The 15,101-nt window shown below is 36.5% G+C and overlaps 3 protein-coding genes across 3 annotated transcripts; 2 read left to right on the top strand and 1 right to left on the bottom strand.

Annotated features, from left to right (window-relative positions):
- Positions 1–39: 39 nt before the first annotated feature.
- LOC103837357 (probable receptor-like serine/threonine-protein kinase At4g34500) lies at positions 40–3,017 on the bottom strand. Its single transcript, XM_009113749.3, has 7 exons — positions 2,367–3,017; positions 1,375–1,479; positions 1,157–1,279; positions 906–1,076; positions 704–833; positions 397–609; positions 40–314 (listed from the first exon to the last, which is right to left on the bottom strand). The coding sequence occupies exons 1-7, from the start codon at positions 2,900–2,902 to the stop codon at positions 243–245; spliced, it is 1,350 nt and encodes a 449-aa protein (XP_009111997.2). The 5' UTR covers positions 2,903–3,017; the 3' UTR covers positions 40–242.
- Positions 3,018–8,507: 5,490 nt separating this feature from the next.
- LOC103837276 (transcription factor bHLH63) lies at positions 8,508–10,382 on the top strand. Its single transcript, XM_033286615.1, has 7 exons — positions 8,508–8,892; positions 8,982–9,230; positions 9,323–9,457; positions 9,546–9,617; positions 9,704–9,862; positions 9,954–10,072; positions 10,175–10,382. Exons 1-6 carry the CDS (start codon positions 8,587–8,589, stop codon positions 10,017–10,019), a joined length of 987 nt encoding a protein of 328 aa, XP_033142506.1. The 5' UTR covers positions 8,508–8,586; the 3' UTR covers positions 10,020–10,072; positions 10,175–10,382.
- Positions 10,383–11,217: 835 nt separating this feature from the next.
- On the top strand, positions 11,218–12,829 carry LOC103837182 (probable pinoresinol-lariciresinol reductase 3). The gene is made up of 5 exons (XM_009113545.3): positions 11,218–11,558; positions 11,652–11,786; positions 11,853–12,090; positions 12,157–12,360; positions 12,443–12,829. Exons 1-5 carry the CDS (start codon positions 11,367–11,369, stop codon positions 12,610–12,612), a joined length of 939 nt encoding a protein of 312 aa, XP_009111793.1. The 5' UTR covers positions 11,218–11,366; the 3' UTR covers positions 12,613–12,829.
- Positions 12,830–15,101: the final 2,272 nt, after the last annotated feature.

The raw sequence follows: 15,101 nt of genomic DNA, 5'->3' as shown, positions 1-15,101 counted from the left end.
CTATTGTCTTGTCTATAATTCTCCATGTGCCCAAGCAAAGCAAAAGATAAGAAATGCTCTATGGTGTTCATCATGTATAATACATATATGATATATTTACATATAACAAGCCTTAGAATTTGAACTCCACTCTCATGTATCTAATTTCACTTTTGCTTTCAACTCGAATCAATCTAAGCAATACTCAAATATAGAATAAACGTGGAGACATATCTATCAATCTGGTTGTGTAGCCAATAGCATCAACTCTCAAGTGGTCTCCCTGAAACACCGTGATGATGAGCATTCTTGTTTGTCTGGACTGATCTGTGTTCCTGTGATAAATAAGAGGAAATAAACATACAAATCTCAATAAACATGTTAGAGAGGTAAACTCTTTTAGCTTTTGACACTTACAGGACGGAAAGGGAAATCATCAGCCTCAAGCATGTGGATGATTTGTCCCATCTTTGGCCGTTTGCTAGCATCAAGGTCTATGCAACGCAAACATACAAGCAACGCTCTTTTCAAAGCTCTTGGATGAGGTTGTGGATTCTTGATTTTAGGGTCTATGATTTCTTCCCCACGTCTGCTTGCAACCATTCCTTTGAACCAATCCACCAAGTTCATCTGAAAAAATTTCACAAAAAAATAACATTTACATATTTTCTTGTGAGGAAAAAAAAAATGTTTGTGCAAAGTCCTTAATATATTTTGAGCTTACCTCGCCAGGGGGTCTTGAATAATCGACCGGGCTCCTTCCTGTTATAATCTCCATGAGAAGAACACCGAAACTATAGACATCACTACACTCATTGAGCATGCCCGTACTTGCATACTCCGGTGAAACATATCTGCACGAGAAATATAAAGAAGTTAAGTTTAACGATGTCAAGAAATGAAATTGAAAGTAATAATATGCTCACCCAAAAGTTCCCATCACACGAGTTGTCACATAGCTCGTTTCAGATCCTAATAACTTGGCCAAACCAAAATCAGACACTTTCGGGTTCCATTTCTTATCGAGCAAGATGTTACTAGACTTCACATCACGGTGCACAACCTTCGGTTCAAGCCCTTCATGTAAATAGGCTAATCTGTTCATCAAAAGCCAAGGTTTAATAAAAATGCCAATCGATAGCTAGAATACTGATTGACAAGAAGAAACTGCACGCACCCTTTAGCTGTTCCAATGGCTATCTTCATCCGAATATCCCATGTGAGAGGACTCACTGGACCTACATCACCATGCAGCCACTGCTCCAAGTTTCCATTATCAATATATTCATACACAAGCATCCTAATAAAAAAAAACAAAAAAAAACCTAAGTTCCGTTAGAATATTTATGAATTTAATTGGTACTAATTCATTTTGAGTTTGTTTGTTTTGGAAACCTTTGAGCAGTGTCGGCACAATAACCCATCAGACCAACCAAGTTCTTATGTCTTACTTTCCCAATTGCTTCCACCTCAACTTTGAACTCTTTCTCTGCCTGACCTCTGAAGAAAGCAATGTTTTACCATCATTTACCAGATTCATTTTTATTATATCTAAATCTCAGCTTGTTGACAAAACAAATACAATGAGAGTAAAAAAGAAGATAGGTGGTTGTACTGCAAAACCAACAACCTGATTCTGCCAAACCTAACAACCAATATAAATAGATTTCTACAATCTTGCTACCTAAATAGAAGATTTATCCATATTTTATTAATTATAAAATAAGTTGGAACAATGAAGTGACCAAACACAGAAAGCAAACTTAGCAGATTCTTTTAGGCTATTTGATTCACTGGTATATCATTTTCCAGCTAGCTTTATACTAGTAAGACCATCTCATCACCTAAAGGTAAACAACTAAAACAAAAGAGAAGATAAAGACCAAAAACAAAAGGAAAAGATTAAAGAAAAAATTAATAGAGAATAAAGAACAAAGCACAACTAATTAAATAATTAATGTTTACTCTAAACATTTACCAAGAAAACAGCAATATACAGTTCAATGGTAGCAAAAGTATGTACTTGACATATACTAAGAAGAAAAAAAAGAATGTCGATAATGGTTACACCTTAATAATTTCATTTGATATATTAAAAAGTCAAAATCTCAAATAACTAATGCGGAGAAAATGTTTTTTTCTAAACAAAACACTTGTCGGAAGAAAATATAAAATAATGTTTTCAAAAGCTTATTAAATCCAAGTACCAATGGAGCCTTGACCCCAGAATTACGGAGTCCGTGAAACGGAGTAAATGAGAATTGTCAGAACGAGCAATAATATTAAATACAAACTCAGATAAAAGATCTAAATTTTTCAAAATAAATCTAATTAATCAACGAAATGATCTAATCTAATCTCAAGTTAGTAACATTTCGAAAACTTACTTATTGTTAAGTAGATTCTTTACTGCAGCGACCGAACCGTCGGGGAAGTCAGCTCTATAAACGACACCGTATCCTCCTTCTCCGATCACGTTCTCATCAGAGAAGCCACGCGTCGCAATCTCCAGATCCTTCAAACCGTACCATCTTCCCCAACCCATCACCTCGGAACCAACGTCGCCGCCGCTCGAAGCCACCGACATATCATCGAACCCGCCGCCCGCTTCCTTGCTCGTCGCCTCGGCGACCACGACGAATTCGTTTTCGACTTTCCTCATCGACTCGTCGCAGTTCAGATACTTTCCGACCGTCTTGATCTCCGTTGTCTCCTTGGTGACCAGAGGGATGGATCCGGAGCTGTGTTTCACGCGCATTCTCCGCGCGCGTGAGACTCGGTTCAAGCAGACGAAGAGGAAGATCAAGAGCGAGATCAGCAGTAGGAAGACAGAACATATCGCGACGACTAAGTAGAGGTTTAGGCCGAAGATGGTGGATTTAGTCGAGAACTTGTGAGAACCCGAGTCGCTAGAACCAGACATGGCGAGAATGGTACTTGTTAACGAGTTGCTTTCTGTAAGAAGAAATAAAAGAAACGTTGGGAGCAGAAGAAGATAGCTGTTTGGCAAAGTGATTTAGACAAGACGACCGCAACGGGTAGTAAAAAGCGAGTGTTCTATTAAGACACGGGATTATCGTTTTATTACGAGAATGCCACCCGACTGCTTAAGCTAAATATCTCGACGCTCAAGGAGTATACAGTACGCGAGTGTTTACAACTTACGCATGTAATATTTGTTTATTTGTCTTTCGTATTTTTTATTCGTAAGACTGTAATCTTTATTCGTATTTTGATAGCTGGATTCCATTAAATCGTTAATTGTACGCCGTTCCTAATCAAAATCGATTAATTAATGTTTAAGCATATAATGTTTGGTTTGCTGCTCCAGCCTATATTATTAGACAATAATACCAGAATTTTTTCTTAGGGATCTTAAAAGAATAGAGCTGTTTTAAAATATATTTTCTTGAATTCTCTCGAGAAAAGATAGCCCATTTCCCAAGAATGAAAATGTTATATCTCGTAGTAATGGGCCGATTCCATGCAATATAATAATAAGCTGCAGAACAAAATATGTGGGTGTCAACGAAAACTTGGGCCTAACCCAAGCCCACTTTCACGTAATGAAAGATTCCTTTTGTTTCCTAGATCGATATGCAGGCTTGAACAAGCCTCGTTGATAAAAAAAAACGACCCAAGTATAAACTTCTTTTTTTACTTATCGCCAAAAAAAAAAAACTGTTGAAAATTAAATTCAAGCATTACTATTGACCATTGTTGTATTCATGCTGGAGACAGAGCTGTGATCAATTCGCTAGAGAAGAACTTAGACCTAGCACCGACAGATGTGGAGCCCAAAATCAGTTACACATATTTGGAATACTTTGGTCTAGCTCAATATGGTATGAATTGGCATGCATTGATGCATAGAGTCAACATGAAGAATGAAGAAGGTAAATAAAGTTTGGCAGATTGCTTTAGGGTCAGAGTTTAAATTTGGGTGGCTCTATGCAATGTCAAGGTTTCAACAAATAAGTCACTCTCACTGGGAACATTGCACTGATAAATATCCGGTTAGAATTGATTCTGATTCAGCTAAGCCATATATTCGTGTCCAAAAACGGTCGGTCCTAGTTAATGTATCTGAAATGACACCCTTTACGCTCTCTTTCTCCTTAGGCTATAATAATTTGATGGCTACGATGTTTTCTCTTGTTCGTTGTAAATAAAGAATACATCGCTGTTCTAGTATTCAATTGTTACAACTGCGATTTTTCTTCGAATGAAATATATAACGTCATAACCTGAAACAAGTAACTAAACACGCATTTGGTTAGACAGGTGTGGTCAAACATCATCAGCCATGTGAACCGATCCAATCACGAAATCCAACACTCTAATATCATAAGTCGAGTCAATCATTTTCTTCGCTTGAAGTATTTGATCCAAGAAGGAAACAATTAGTACAAACTACAAACACATCGATTAATATATTTTTTTCCTAATTAAGTAGTTGAAAAAAAAAATCAAAATTTAAGCATTTAAAAGACTAAATCAAACCACTTTTTGTAAAATAAAAATAAAAATTAGTTACATTTTGAACAAGATACTCTCTCTCTGTTATCGAAAGTAAGATTTTCTAAAGTTTATTTTTGTTACATAAAAATAAATTTTTTATATACTTTTGAAAAATTAATTGTAAATATCTGAATTGATTAAATTTTATTAGTCAATAATTATTAAAAAGTGTATTAAAATAAATAATAAATTAAATAGTAAATATTTATTATATTGTTAATAAGTATGAAAATTCTAAAAAAAACCTTATCGGGAGTACTAGATTGTTGTATGATTTTGAATTTGGAGACATAAAAGAAGGGCGCCCATAGAATTCAATAGTATACTTGAATAATGAGATATTAATGATAGCTGTCAGAGAATTGGAGCAATCCCCGAGGAACATACTTCAGCAAAAGAATCACCTTATCTATTTATGCATATATACCTACGTTCGTGTATTTTTTTTTTCTTTTTTTTTTTTTGCTAAAAGGTAAATATTTCATTGATGAGAATGAAAAAGCATAAGTTGTTTAAGCCCCAAAAAAAAGGTGGAAAAAAGGCTTAAAGAACAAACATTAGAACTGAAACAATTTCAGTACTAAAAGTTCTGAGCAACAACCACAAAAGCGGGTAGGATAACCGACGACATCAATCCGCACGAACCCTAGTCTCCCGACGACGCTTCAAGGTATGAATCTTGGTCTCCCGACGATGCTTCAAAGTCCGAATCCCGGTCTCCTAACGACGCTTTGAGAACCATAAAATCACAAGACCGTATAGACTCGCAGCACGAACCCAGCAGAGACTAACGACACCTATCCTCAGCACGAACCCAGCAGAGACTAACACACCTATCCTCAGCACGAACCCAGCAGAGACCAACGACGCATCATGACACGAACCCAGCGAAATCCTAAGACATTCTTAAACCTAGATCCGAAAAGTAATCGAGTAACCCCACTCGACACTACCAAGATAGCTAAACTAAAAATCAGGACTTGAGATAGCAGCAATGACAACTTACTAAATTAACAATCCTACAAGCCAAAAGAAAAAGACCTAAGCTACCATCACATGGCCAATCGACCAGAAAATGGCACTGGGATGCCAAGGTCAAACAGCTACAGTCCACAAGATTTTCGAGACCTGTTGACCACCACAAGCACTCGGAAAGCTTGGTAGCTTCTGCATCCGAGAATCGGACCACAGTTCTAATGCTTCTCGGAGTCTCGCTTCACCGAAGACCTGAAGGTTAGACGAAACCAGAGAGAGGACGCAACTAGTACGGAGCCATTGCAAATGACGGAGAGGAGAAAGAGAGGGCCAACAACCTGGAGAGCAACTGTTTCGCCATAGACGACGCCACAAAGAAGCACACCCGGAGCCGACAGACGCAAGACCAGAGAAAAAGGAGGAGACACACGAAACCACCAGAGCACTGCGCGAATCACCGAAGAAGAAACACCGGTGCCTGACCTGACAGAGGAGACAGAGGAGGCGAGCTCAACGCCACACCGAGACACCAACGGAGGAGACGAGCTCAACGCCACTCCACGATCCAACAAACCAGAGCTCCGAGACACTACACCACAAGAACCTCGGAAAAACTGGAGAATCGAAACCAAACCGACCATTTTGCAAATCTCAAAGGTGGAGGCTGGAGGCAGAACAGATCTGAAAAATCACCACCACCGAAATCCCTAAAAGCCGACCCTACACCGCCCCAACCACCACAGGTAGCTCGCCGACGCTCCAATAGAGAGCAGGAGCCACCGGATCTAGACCCAAGGCCGCCGAGATCTAAGTCACAGAGCACGAGACCCACCGACACACAGAGACGTCGAGCATATCGCAACGCAGGGGCTAGAGGGGGTAGAGAAAAGAAGAAAGGAAACGGGGCCTCCGGCGCCGGCGGGAGAGCCGAACACCGGAGGAAGCTACGGTCGTTTGTATTTTAGATAGAGGCTAGAGGTTTGTTTAGAGAGAGAGGGATATAAAATTTCTGCCTACGTTCGTGTATTCCTAGTAAAACTTTATAAATCTGCTCGGGTTTTCAACACATCCACCGAATCTTGAGAAGAAAATTATTTTCCTCCTTTTGTGAAATTAAATTTGAAGATTACATAATTCATTTGCAACACCAAATGCTTTTACTTTTATTATAAACATGGGTTGTTTCATTTGTTTTACTTCTGCTTGCTACTAAGCTATGCAAGACTAAAAATAGAAAATGTAAAATTTTGCATTGAATTTTTCTTACATTATAAAATGTATCTCTTTTCGAGTGGATACTAGTTAGTTCTGATCTTGGGCTAGTAGTTCACATTTCTTGAACTTTAGATAGAATATATAGATAGTTTTTTTTTTTGTAAATTTTGTATAGTTTTGATATACAGAACACTTTTACCTTTGATTAGGATCCCATCATATCCGACCAATATTTGGACCCCCTTATTATTGTTCCAACTAATTATCTACATTTGATGATCTATAGGAGCTTCCCCATATAAAACTATACTACATATTTATACAGCTTTGTGATTTATGTCATGATACATCACACACATATGTTTTGTATAGTAATTATAGCGTGTACTTACCTCCAACTCAATACACCAGAAACAAGTGTCGACATATACGTTCATGCATGTAAAAACATATATGCATGTATATATATTACAGAATGGGGAACCCACATATTAGGTGTGTATCATTACTTTAATAGTGTATGCATGAATAGTATGATAATGAAATAGCCTTCATCTTCTATGGACTTGGTCCGAATTCATCACATCAAAAAGCAATGACCATTTCTTTATTTCAAACAACTTTATACCCTCTCCCCTTTCCTTATCTACTAACTCCATTTTTGTGTTTGAAAAGCTTGATAAAATCATTGGATTAGACCGAAACAACAAAATATCGGATTTTATGTTCACATGAAGGGTGTTCCAGTGACTTAAATAAAAGGTGGGATGAATAGAAATATTTGAGAATCTACTAAACCAAACAATAAGTGACATGCTTTATTTATGAGAGGTCTTTTTCTTGGAAATATATTTGCTGACTGGTTTTCGGTGAAAGTGATCTAAAGCTAACTTTGTGAGAGTAATTTATGTGATGGGTCTTGTAAGCCACATGCATTCAAAGAGCATGGCTATCACGTGGCAGCCTCTCTTGCGCCGTCTCAGTATTAGCCAATCACGATACACTAAGCCAATAGAGCATGGTCATCAGAAGCAGCAGGATCGATCTGAATAACCAGATTCAGAAAACCTCTTGCGTCATAAATTCATGTGAACAGTGTCTCGTTGCCAAATACCAGAGTTATTAAAACGACCTGAGGGTTATCTTAATCAGATGTATAATGGTTTCAGTTTTTGTACTTGGCTTCTAAGATAACGTGTAACCGAGTTATTTTTCTAGAATATGCACTGATGCGGCCGTATTTGATGCGTATTGGCGCTTGCGCTAGATGATGACCAATGCCCTAGTTTTTATATTATGATATGGTTTAGGCGGTTACGGCAGAATGTTTCGTCACTCGTAAAACGAACTACAAGTTTCGATTACAAATCTTAAGAATAAAAACAAATTAAAGAGAAATATCAAACTACACAATGATACCTTTCATTGTTACAAAGGCACAATCACTCCCACGTGACGTTCACTGGCTCGTTTAGTGAAATAAAGTTTGAGACCTTTCCAGCTAGAAATGGTCTTCTTCACACACTATAGGTGATTTTGCCCCTAATGCCCATGCTTATCCTTTCTAAATGAATGAAAATCGAATCCACCAATACACAAAATGTAATAAAATAGTGAGTTTTAATCATTTAATTTAATATTGTTTTTTTTTTTTTGTTAAGTTTTTGTGTCACTATTTTTAGTAATTTTATCACCATTTCTCTAGGGATATCCCAAATCTAAATTATCTACAATCATCTAAAACTTCCAGATTTGTACATGGCCCTACTTATCTGATGCGATGAATTTAGACTAAGTACAAAACAGGTTGCTTCTTCTTTTGTTTGGTTATAAATATCCCTTCCTCTTCTACCCTCACCTTTACTCTGTTTCTCTACCACTCCAAAGTAGAAGAAGATGATGATGATGAACGGAGAAGCTACAGAAGCTGAGCTTTTCCTCAACTGTGCCGACATGTCTGTCTTAGAGCGCCAAAGGGCTCAACTAAACTACCACCACCTTCCCGGCTTCTTCTCCAATTCTTCCACGATCAACGGCGGCGAGATTGACGACGGCTTTCTAGCGTCGGCCGGTTTGGATCTTCCGGAGATTTACGGGGAGGTGCACGGTGATGCGAGAATCTCAGTTTCTCCAGGAAATATTACAAACGAGTCTGGAAATTCCAAGAAAAGGAAGTTTGGTTGTGTCGATACAGAGACTAAGGTTCGCATGTTGCTTAAAGAAACTAAAACTCTGAATAAAAAAAACAGATCTTACTTTGAGATTCACTTTGTCTGTTAATGGTTTTTTAGGTTTTTAATGAGAAGAAGAAGATGATGATGATGGACAGAGAAGTAGAAGTTGAAGAAGAAGAAGAGAAGTCAAAAATAACGGAGCAGAGCACTAAAAGCATCATGAAGATGAAGAACAAAGCCAAGAAAGAACAGAACAGTTGTTCTAACGACTCGTCAAAAGTGACGAAAGACTCGCAGAGGACGGATTATATTCACGTTCGTGCACGGAGAGGCCAAGCCACTGATAGCCACAGCATTGCTGAACGAGTGAGAGAGAGAGACTTTATTAATTAGTTTCATTTAGTAGCTTAATATTCTGAAAATATTTAAAGACTAATTTTATTGTTAAATCTGTGAAGGCTAGAAGAGAAAAGATCAGTGAGAGAATGAAGTTTCTACAAGATTTGGTTCCTGGATGCGAAAAGATTACAGGCAAAGCAGGGATGCTTGATGAGATCATTAACTATGTTCAGTCTCTCCAGCGACAAGTCGAGGTTCGCAATTCATTTCCTATGTATCTTGTACGACTAGAAATATTATTTGATAATTTGTAACCTAATATATGGTTCATGTTTGGATCAGTTCTTATCAATGAAGCTAGCAACTGTTAGTCCAAGGCTGGATTTCAACATCGATGACATTTTTGCCAAAGAGGTTAGTCTTTTTTTTTTTTAATTTGTTTGTATGTAAAAGCTTTAATTTATAGAATTATTAGATGGGCTAATATAAATTGAATCCAGGTTGTCTCAGCTCCAATGATGAACTTACCAAACTCTGTGATGCCACCTCATATGATGGTGAATTCCGGTTATCCTCATGATATGGTTAATTCCGGTTATGTTCATTTCAATCCAATGCAGCAAGTGGTTACCAGTTCTGATCCACTTGCATGTTTCAACGTAGGTTATGTTTTCATTTCTCTTCCATTATGAAGCTTATCCTATAACTTTTGGTTTACTAATAATCTATGTGTGTTTGGTTATGTTACAGAATGGTCAATCTGCTACTATGTGGGACTCTGATGTGCAGAATCTTTATAGCAGTCTAGGAGTTTGACTAAGAACGATCCGCAAATTTAAATGCGTTCCTTAGTTCTAGACCATTGTCAGGTATAATATTTACTAGCAATGATTATATGGCATAATTTTTTGGCTTTATGGTTTAGGACAAGTTCAAATATCACACTTCATTCAAAATTTACATATATGCAGGTTCTCTGGATACAGGCAGCTTATTTTTTTTCAAGTGGGAAGATCAAACTCATATTATTTTCATCAGAAGAGAAAGTTAGCAGTTATTTACTAATTTCAGTAAATTAACTTAAGATTCTCAGCCCAGCATTGTAGTATCAGAGACAGATTATACTGTATTGTGTGTATAGATGCCAAACAATAATATATATATTTCTTATCATAATCTTCCAATGTGTGTTTCTCGTCTTCGAAGAGCATCATGAGTGGGTCTCACTAATCATGCTCTAGTGGGGTTTATACATAGGAATTTTCTCTCTTTCACAATGTCACAAGTCCATGACCACTCAACAAAAAAAGAAAAGAAAATGTAAAAATTAAATAACAAAGTAAATGAAAGAGCGGCATAGGTTGAATCTTTCTCCAAAGTTCTTTGATAATTAATTTATCAACAATTCTTCCAAAACCTTTATGAAGGTGTTCAGACAATTAGAGTTGCATGATAATGTTTAGCACAAAAAAAAAGAGAGTTGCATGATGCATGGTAAATGGTAATCATAATGTTACTGACTACAACTATCCAAACCATTGTAGTATCAGAGACAAGAGTACATACAATTATATCGTGTGTGTATAGATGCAAAACAGTAAGAGATATTTTATTATCAGTCTTTCAATGTGTGTTCTCCTCTTCTTATTAGAGTTATGAATGGGTCTCACTAATCCCTATGCTCTAATGGAGTTCATACATAGGAGTATAGGACCTTTCATGATACATTGTCACAAGTCCACTCTACCACTCAACAGAAGAAAGAAAAAAAAAGTAATAAGTAACAAAGTAAAAGAAGAAAGAGTGGCCTATGTTTTAAATCTTTCTCCAAAGTTGTTTGATAAAATAATTTCTAAACAAATCCACCAAAAGCTTGATGAAGGTGTTCATTAAAGCAATCAGCAGAATGCATAATGATAATCAATTACAGGCTACAAACTATCCATAACATATAAATATTGTAATGCTAGGATGAAAAAAATATGTTGTTAAGATGATTTATATGTTTAATTTTGATGTTAAAAATAAATAAAAATTGTTCTGTATGTACAATTTAGACATGTGGACTTTATTGAGTTAATAGAGTTTTGAGTACTACAAAGAAAGTCAACGTCTTTGAGTTCAAGTACTGCTTCTAAGTGTAAGAGAACTGAGTTAGAGAAAATGGAGAAGACAAAGGAGAAGAGCAGAGTTTTGGTCATCGGAGCAACGGGAAGATTAGGTCACTACTTGACCCGTTTCAGCATCCAATCGGGTCACCCGACATTCGCCCTCATCAGAAACTCTACATTCTCCGATCCTTCCAAGTCCGTTACCCTTGAATCTCTCTCCTCCTCCGGCGTCACTCTCCTCAAAGTCTCTTCCTTTCTCCAATAACTTCTCTCATTAAATCTCAAAGTTTGCTTTTTTATTCTTCGTTTGATTTGGGTTTTTGTATTATGGATTCAGGGTTCATTGGATGATGAAGCAAGCTTAGAAGAAGCAGTGAGTAAAGTAGATATCGTGATCTCTGCGATCCCATCAAAACACGTTCTTGATCAGAAACTCCTCATCAATGTCATCAAACGAACTCCCTCCATCACGGTCTCTCTCTCACTCATTCACATTTTAGTGTTTGGACATTGAACATGAGACATTGTTTGTTCGCAGAGGTTTATACCTGCTGAATACGGAGCAGATCCGGACAAGACACAGGTCTCTGATCTCGATCACGGCTTCTACTCAAAGAAGTCCGAGATAAGACGTCTTATAGAATCATCAAACATTCCTTACACGTACATTTGCTGCGGACTGTTCATGAGGATTCTACTTCCATCTCTAGTCCAACCGGGTCTTCAATCTCCTCCGATGGATAAAGTCACTGTCTTTGGAGATGGGGACGTTAAAGGTCTCTCCTTTTTACTCCTTTAACTACTACAAGTGGCTTATGAGTCTGTGTGTGTGTGTTGTGTAGCTGTTTTTGTGAATGAGGTTGATGCGGCTGCGTTTACGATCAAAACGATTGATGATCCTAGAACACTTAACAAGACGTTGTACCTTAGGCCGTGTGGAAACGTGTGTTCTATGAATGATCTTGTTGAGATGTGGGAAGGGAAGATTGAGAAGAAGCTTGTGAAGGCTTTTGTTACTGAGAGTCAACTTCTTGAGAAGATCAAAGGTTTTGTTAAGACATCTACATTTTTAAAGTTTTTTTTTTAATTTTTCTTTAGCTCTTAGCGCTTTCTGTTTATGTGATGCAGAGACTCCGTATCCGGATGATATGGAGATGGTTTTCATATACTCTTTTTTTATTAAAGGACATCACACGCACTTTGAGATTGATGAGTCTTGTGGTGGAGTGAATGGTACTGAGCTTTACCCTGATGTCAAGTACATGACCGTGAGCGAGTTTCTTGATACCCTTCTCTAGGATTGTAACCAAATAGGGAAGGGATCACATGTTGTCTCCTTTTTTTTTGAGAGAGAGCGATCTCTACATTTCTAAAGCATCTAAGTTTTTTGAGGAACCTATCTATCCCATGTAACACTATTTATCTTTGTCCCAACGGATCTGAGTTAAGCGTTTAAGACAATTGCTTCTGAAGTTCTGATGATGATTGAATAAAACGAATCCATCGAACTAAAAATTTGTGGAAACATTTTTGGGATTGTTGCTGGTCAGCAATAAGTATTTATACACTAGTCCAATAGATATCCAAAAATTTCGTCACGTTACACTACACTGGTTGGATTAAGTTAAACAAATGGATTAGGCCAGGAATATACAGATAATGTGTCTCATTTATTAGAATCAGATACAGAATACTGTAGAATCAGATAAAAGTTATTTAGCAAGAACCAATATACGTATACAACTTGTTTTCCTTTAGAGGGACCATGCTTAATGAGACTTCCAACCTTCTCATTTTTAAAAATTTCTGTTAAAAAAGTTTCATAAACGCCTAAAATCTCAAAAAAGGGAGAGAACATTTTGGATGATACAACGTCTACAAAACAAATGGACAATCTAAAGAAATTGGAGAGTTTCATCTACTTAGCTAACCACCATATGATTTTAGAACTTCTTTTATATCCACATGCCCATAACGGAAAGTTTAATTAGTCGAGTCAAGAACTCTAACAAAGAGAAATGGATGACAATGGTTTCACAAGGTGTGGGTCTTTCATGTCAAAGAAAAGCAAAGTTAAAAGTTCATAAATTATTAAAAAGAGACGAAAAGGGTATAATGATGTTGAGCATGTCTTAGTGAAGAAGGAAATCACTCTTATTACGTGCTCCATATTGCCAAATGGATTTTTCTGCTAGAAGATAATCTATAGAACTATTGGCATAAAATCTGCATAATTTGTGGAATGTATATTCCAATGCTTTCTTATATTTTTCTGGGATATTTAAATAGTTTTTTGTTTGTCAGTGAATAAGTTGTGATGTATATTTAAGGGCTTATTGGCCATATAGCCAGATTTCAAAAACAAATGAAGAAAGTAACAATGATTTTGACGTAATTCACTGTCAGACTTTTTGGCTTGATTTTACCCGGTTATGTCCTTTACCATAACAGGTTGCCGGTTCGTTGTTATAAAGTGAACGACGTGGAGAGTTTGTCTGCCACAGTAACAATCACATATAATAGGGATCGTTGTACGCAGCTGTTTTGAACACGTATGAGAGATGATATAAATCAAAAGTAGTGACGAACAGATGTGAGGAAGATAGAATCTCTGTTAACATAACGGCGATCCGAAGATGATGACATAAATACTATTCTGATTGTATTGCTTTCCATACTATGTCACGTACGTGGAATGGTTTATTGTAAGTTCATTTACAATGGAGTGATGGTATTCTTAATTTTAGAACCGTAATAAGATGCATAGTGAAAGTAAAATACGAAATGGTTTATATAAAGTCAAGCCGAGTTCAGTAAAACCGTCCAATTTAGACAACGAAACTTTCCGTTTGACATGAGTCAGATGGAATGTAATATATATTATGAACGTACATAAACTACACCTTAGCAACTATCACTAAACCCTACATAAAAATATAAACCCTAATCCAATGTTAACTCCAATCTTCCATAAACTAAACCCTAGCCACTAATCACTAAACCCTATATGGAAATATAAACTCTAATCCAATGTCAACCCCAATCTTTCATAAACTGAACCCCCAAGTAACATGCATTTCCATTTTAAATAAGCTATAGAATATAAAATATGACAAACGATATAGCACAGTACATATATATATTGTTCAAATTTTGAAGTGTCTATGATTGTAGTATTAGGATTATAACTCTACTTACAACCCCTAAATACTAAACATATCAGATTCACAATCCTAGATACTAAACTTTATTTCAATCTTACCCTAAGCCCTAAATACTAAATCCTAAACTCTAATCAGTAAACCCTAAATCCAAATATAAATTCAAAATCTACATTGAATAGAACAAAGGAAATAACATAGTACCTATTAACGAATTTATGGCATGTACATGATTGTATGGAAGAAGTTAATGTTGATCTTAACCATACCGTCTCACCTTCTACATAGTAAACCCTAAACTCTAATCACTAAACTCATCCAAATATAAAATCTAAACCCAAATATAAAGTATAAACCCTAAATCCAAACATAATGGAATAAAATAAATAACATTGTACATATTGGTGAAATTATGAAATATCTATGATGGCAAGAGGAAGTTAATGTTGACCCCAACCATACCCTCTGACCTTCTAAATATTAAACCCTAAACTCTAATCACTAAACCATAACCCAAATATAAACCCTAAACCCAAATATAAATCTTAAACCCAAATAGAATGGAACAAAATAAATAACATAGTACATATTAGTGAAATTATGAAATGTATACGATTGCATGTAAG

This window comes from Brassica rapa, chromosome A01 (genome assembly GCF_000309985.2).
Source record: "Brassica rapa cultivar Chiifu-401-42 chromosome A01, CAAS_Brap_v3.01, whole genome shotgun sequence".
In the NCBI taxonomy this organism is placed as follows: Eukaryota; Viridiplantae; Streptophyta; class Magnoliopsida; order Brassicales; family Brassicaceae; genus Brassica; species Brassica rapa.
This window is presented reverse-complemented; position numbering and strand designations above follow the sequence as displayed.

Excerpts from the sequence above, each read along its gene's own strand:
- LOC103837182 (XM_009113545.3), top strand. The coding sequence starts at position 11,367 with ATGGAGAAGACAAAGGAGAAGAGCAGAGTTTTGGTCATCGGAGCAACG. Across the intron at positions 11,787-11,852 it reads AACGAACTCCCTCCATCACG|AGGTTTATACCTGCTGAATA; the intron begins GTCTCTCTCTCA and ends GTTTGTTCGCAG. Across the intron at positions 12,091-12,156 it reads TGGAGATGGGGACGTTAAAG|CTGTTTTTGTGAATGAGGTT; the intron begins GTCTCTCCTTTT and ends TGTGTTGTGTAG.
- LOC103837357 (XM_009113749.3), bottom strand. The coding sequence starts at position 2,902 with ATGTCTGGTTCTAGCGACTCGGGTTCTCACAAGTTCTCGACTAAATCC. Across the intron at positions 610-703 it reads ATTCAAGACCCCCTGGCGAG|ATGAACTTGGTGGATTGGTT; the intron begins GTAAGCTCAAAA and ends AAATTTTTTCAG. Across the intron at positions 315-396 it reads ATGATTTCCCTTTCCGTCCT|GAACACAGATCAGTCCAGAC; the intron begins GTAAGTGTCAAA and ends TATTTATCACAG.
- LOC103837276 (XM_033286615.1), top strand. The coding sequence starts at position 8,587 with ATGATGATGATGAACGGAGAAGCTACAGAAGCTGAGCTTTTCCTCAAC. Across the intron at positions 9,458-9,545 it reads CTCTCCAGCGACAAGTCGAG|TTCTTATCAATGAAGCTAGC; the intron begins GTTCGCAATTCA and ends TGTTTGGATCAG. Across the intron at positions 9,863-9,953 it reads ATCCACTTGCATGTTTCAAC|AATGGTCAATCTGCTACTAT; the intron begins GTAGGTTATGTT and ends GTTATGTTACAG.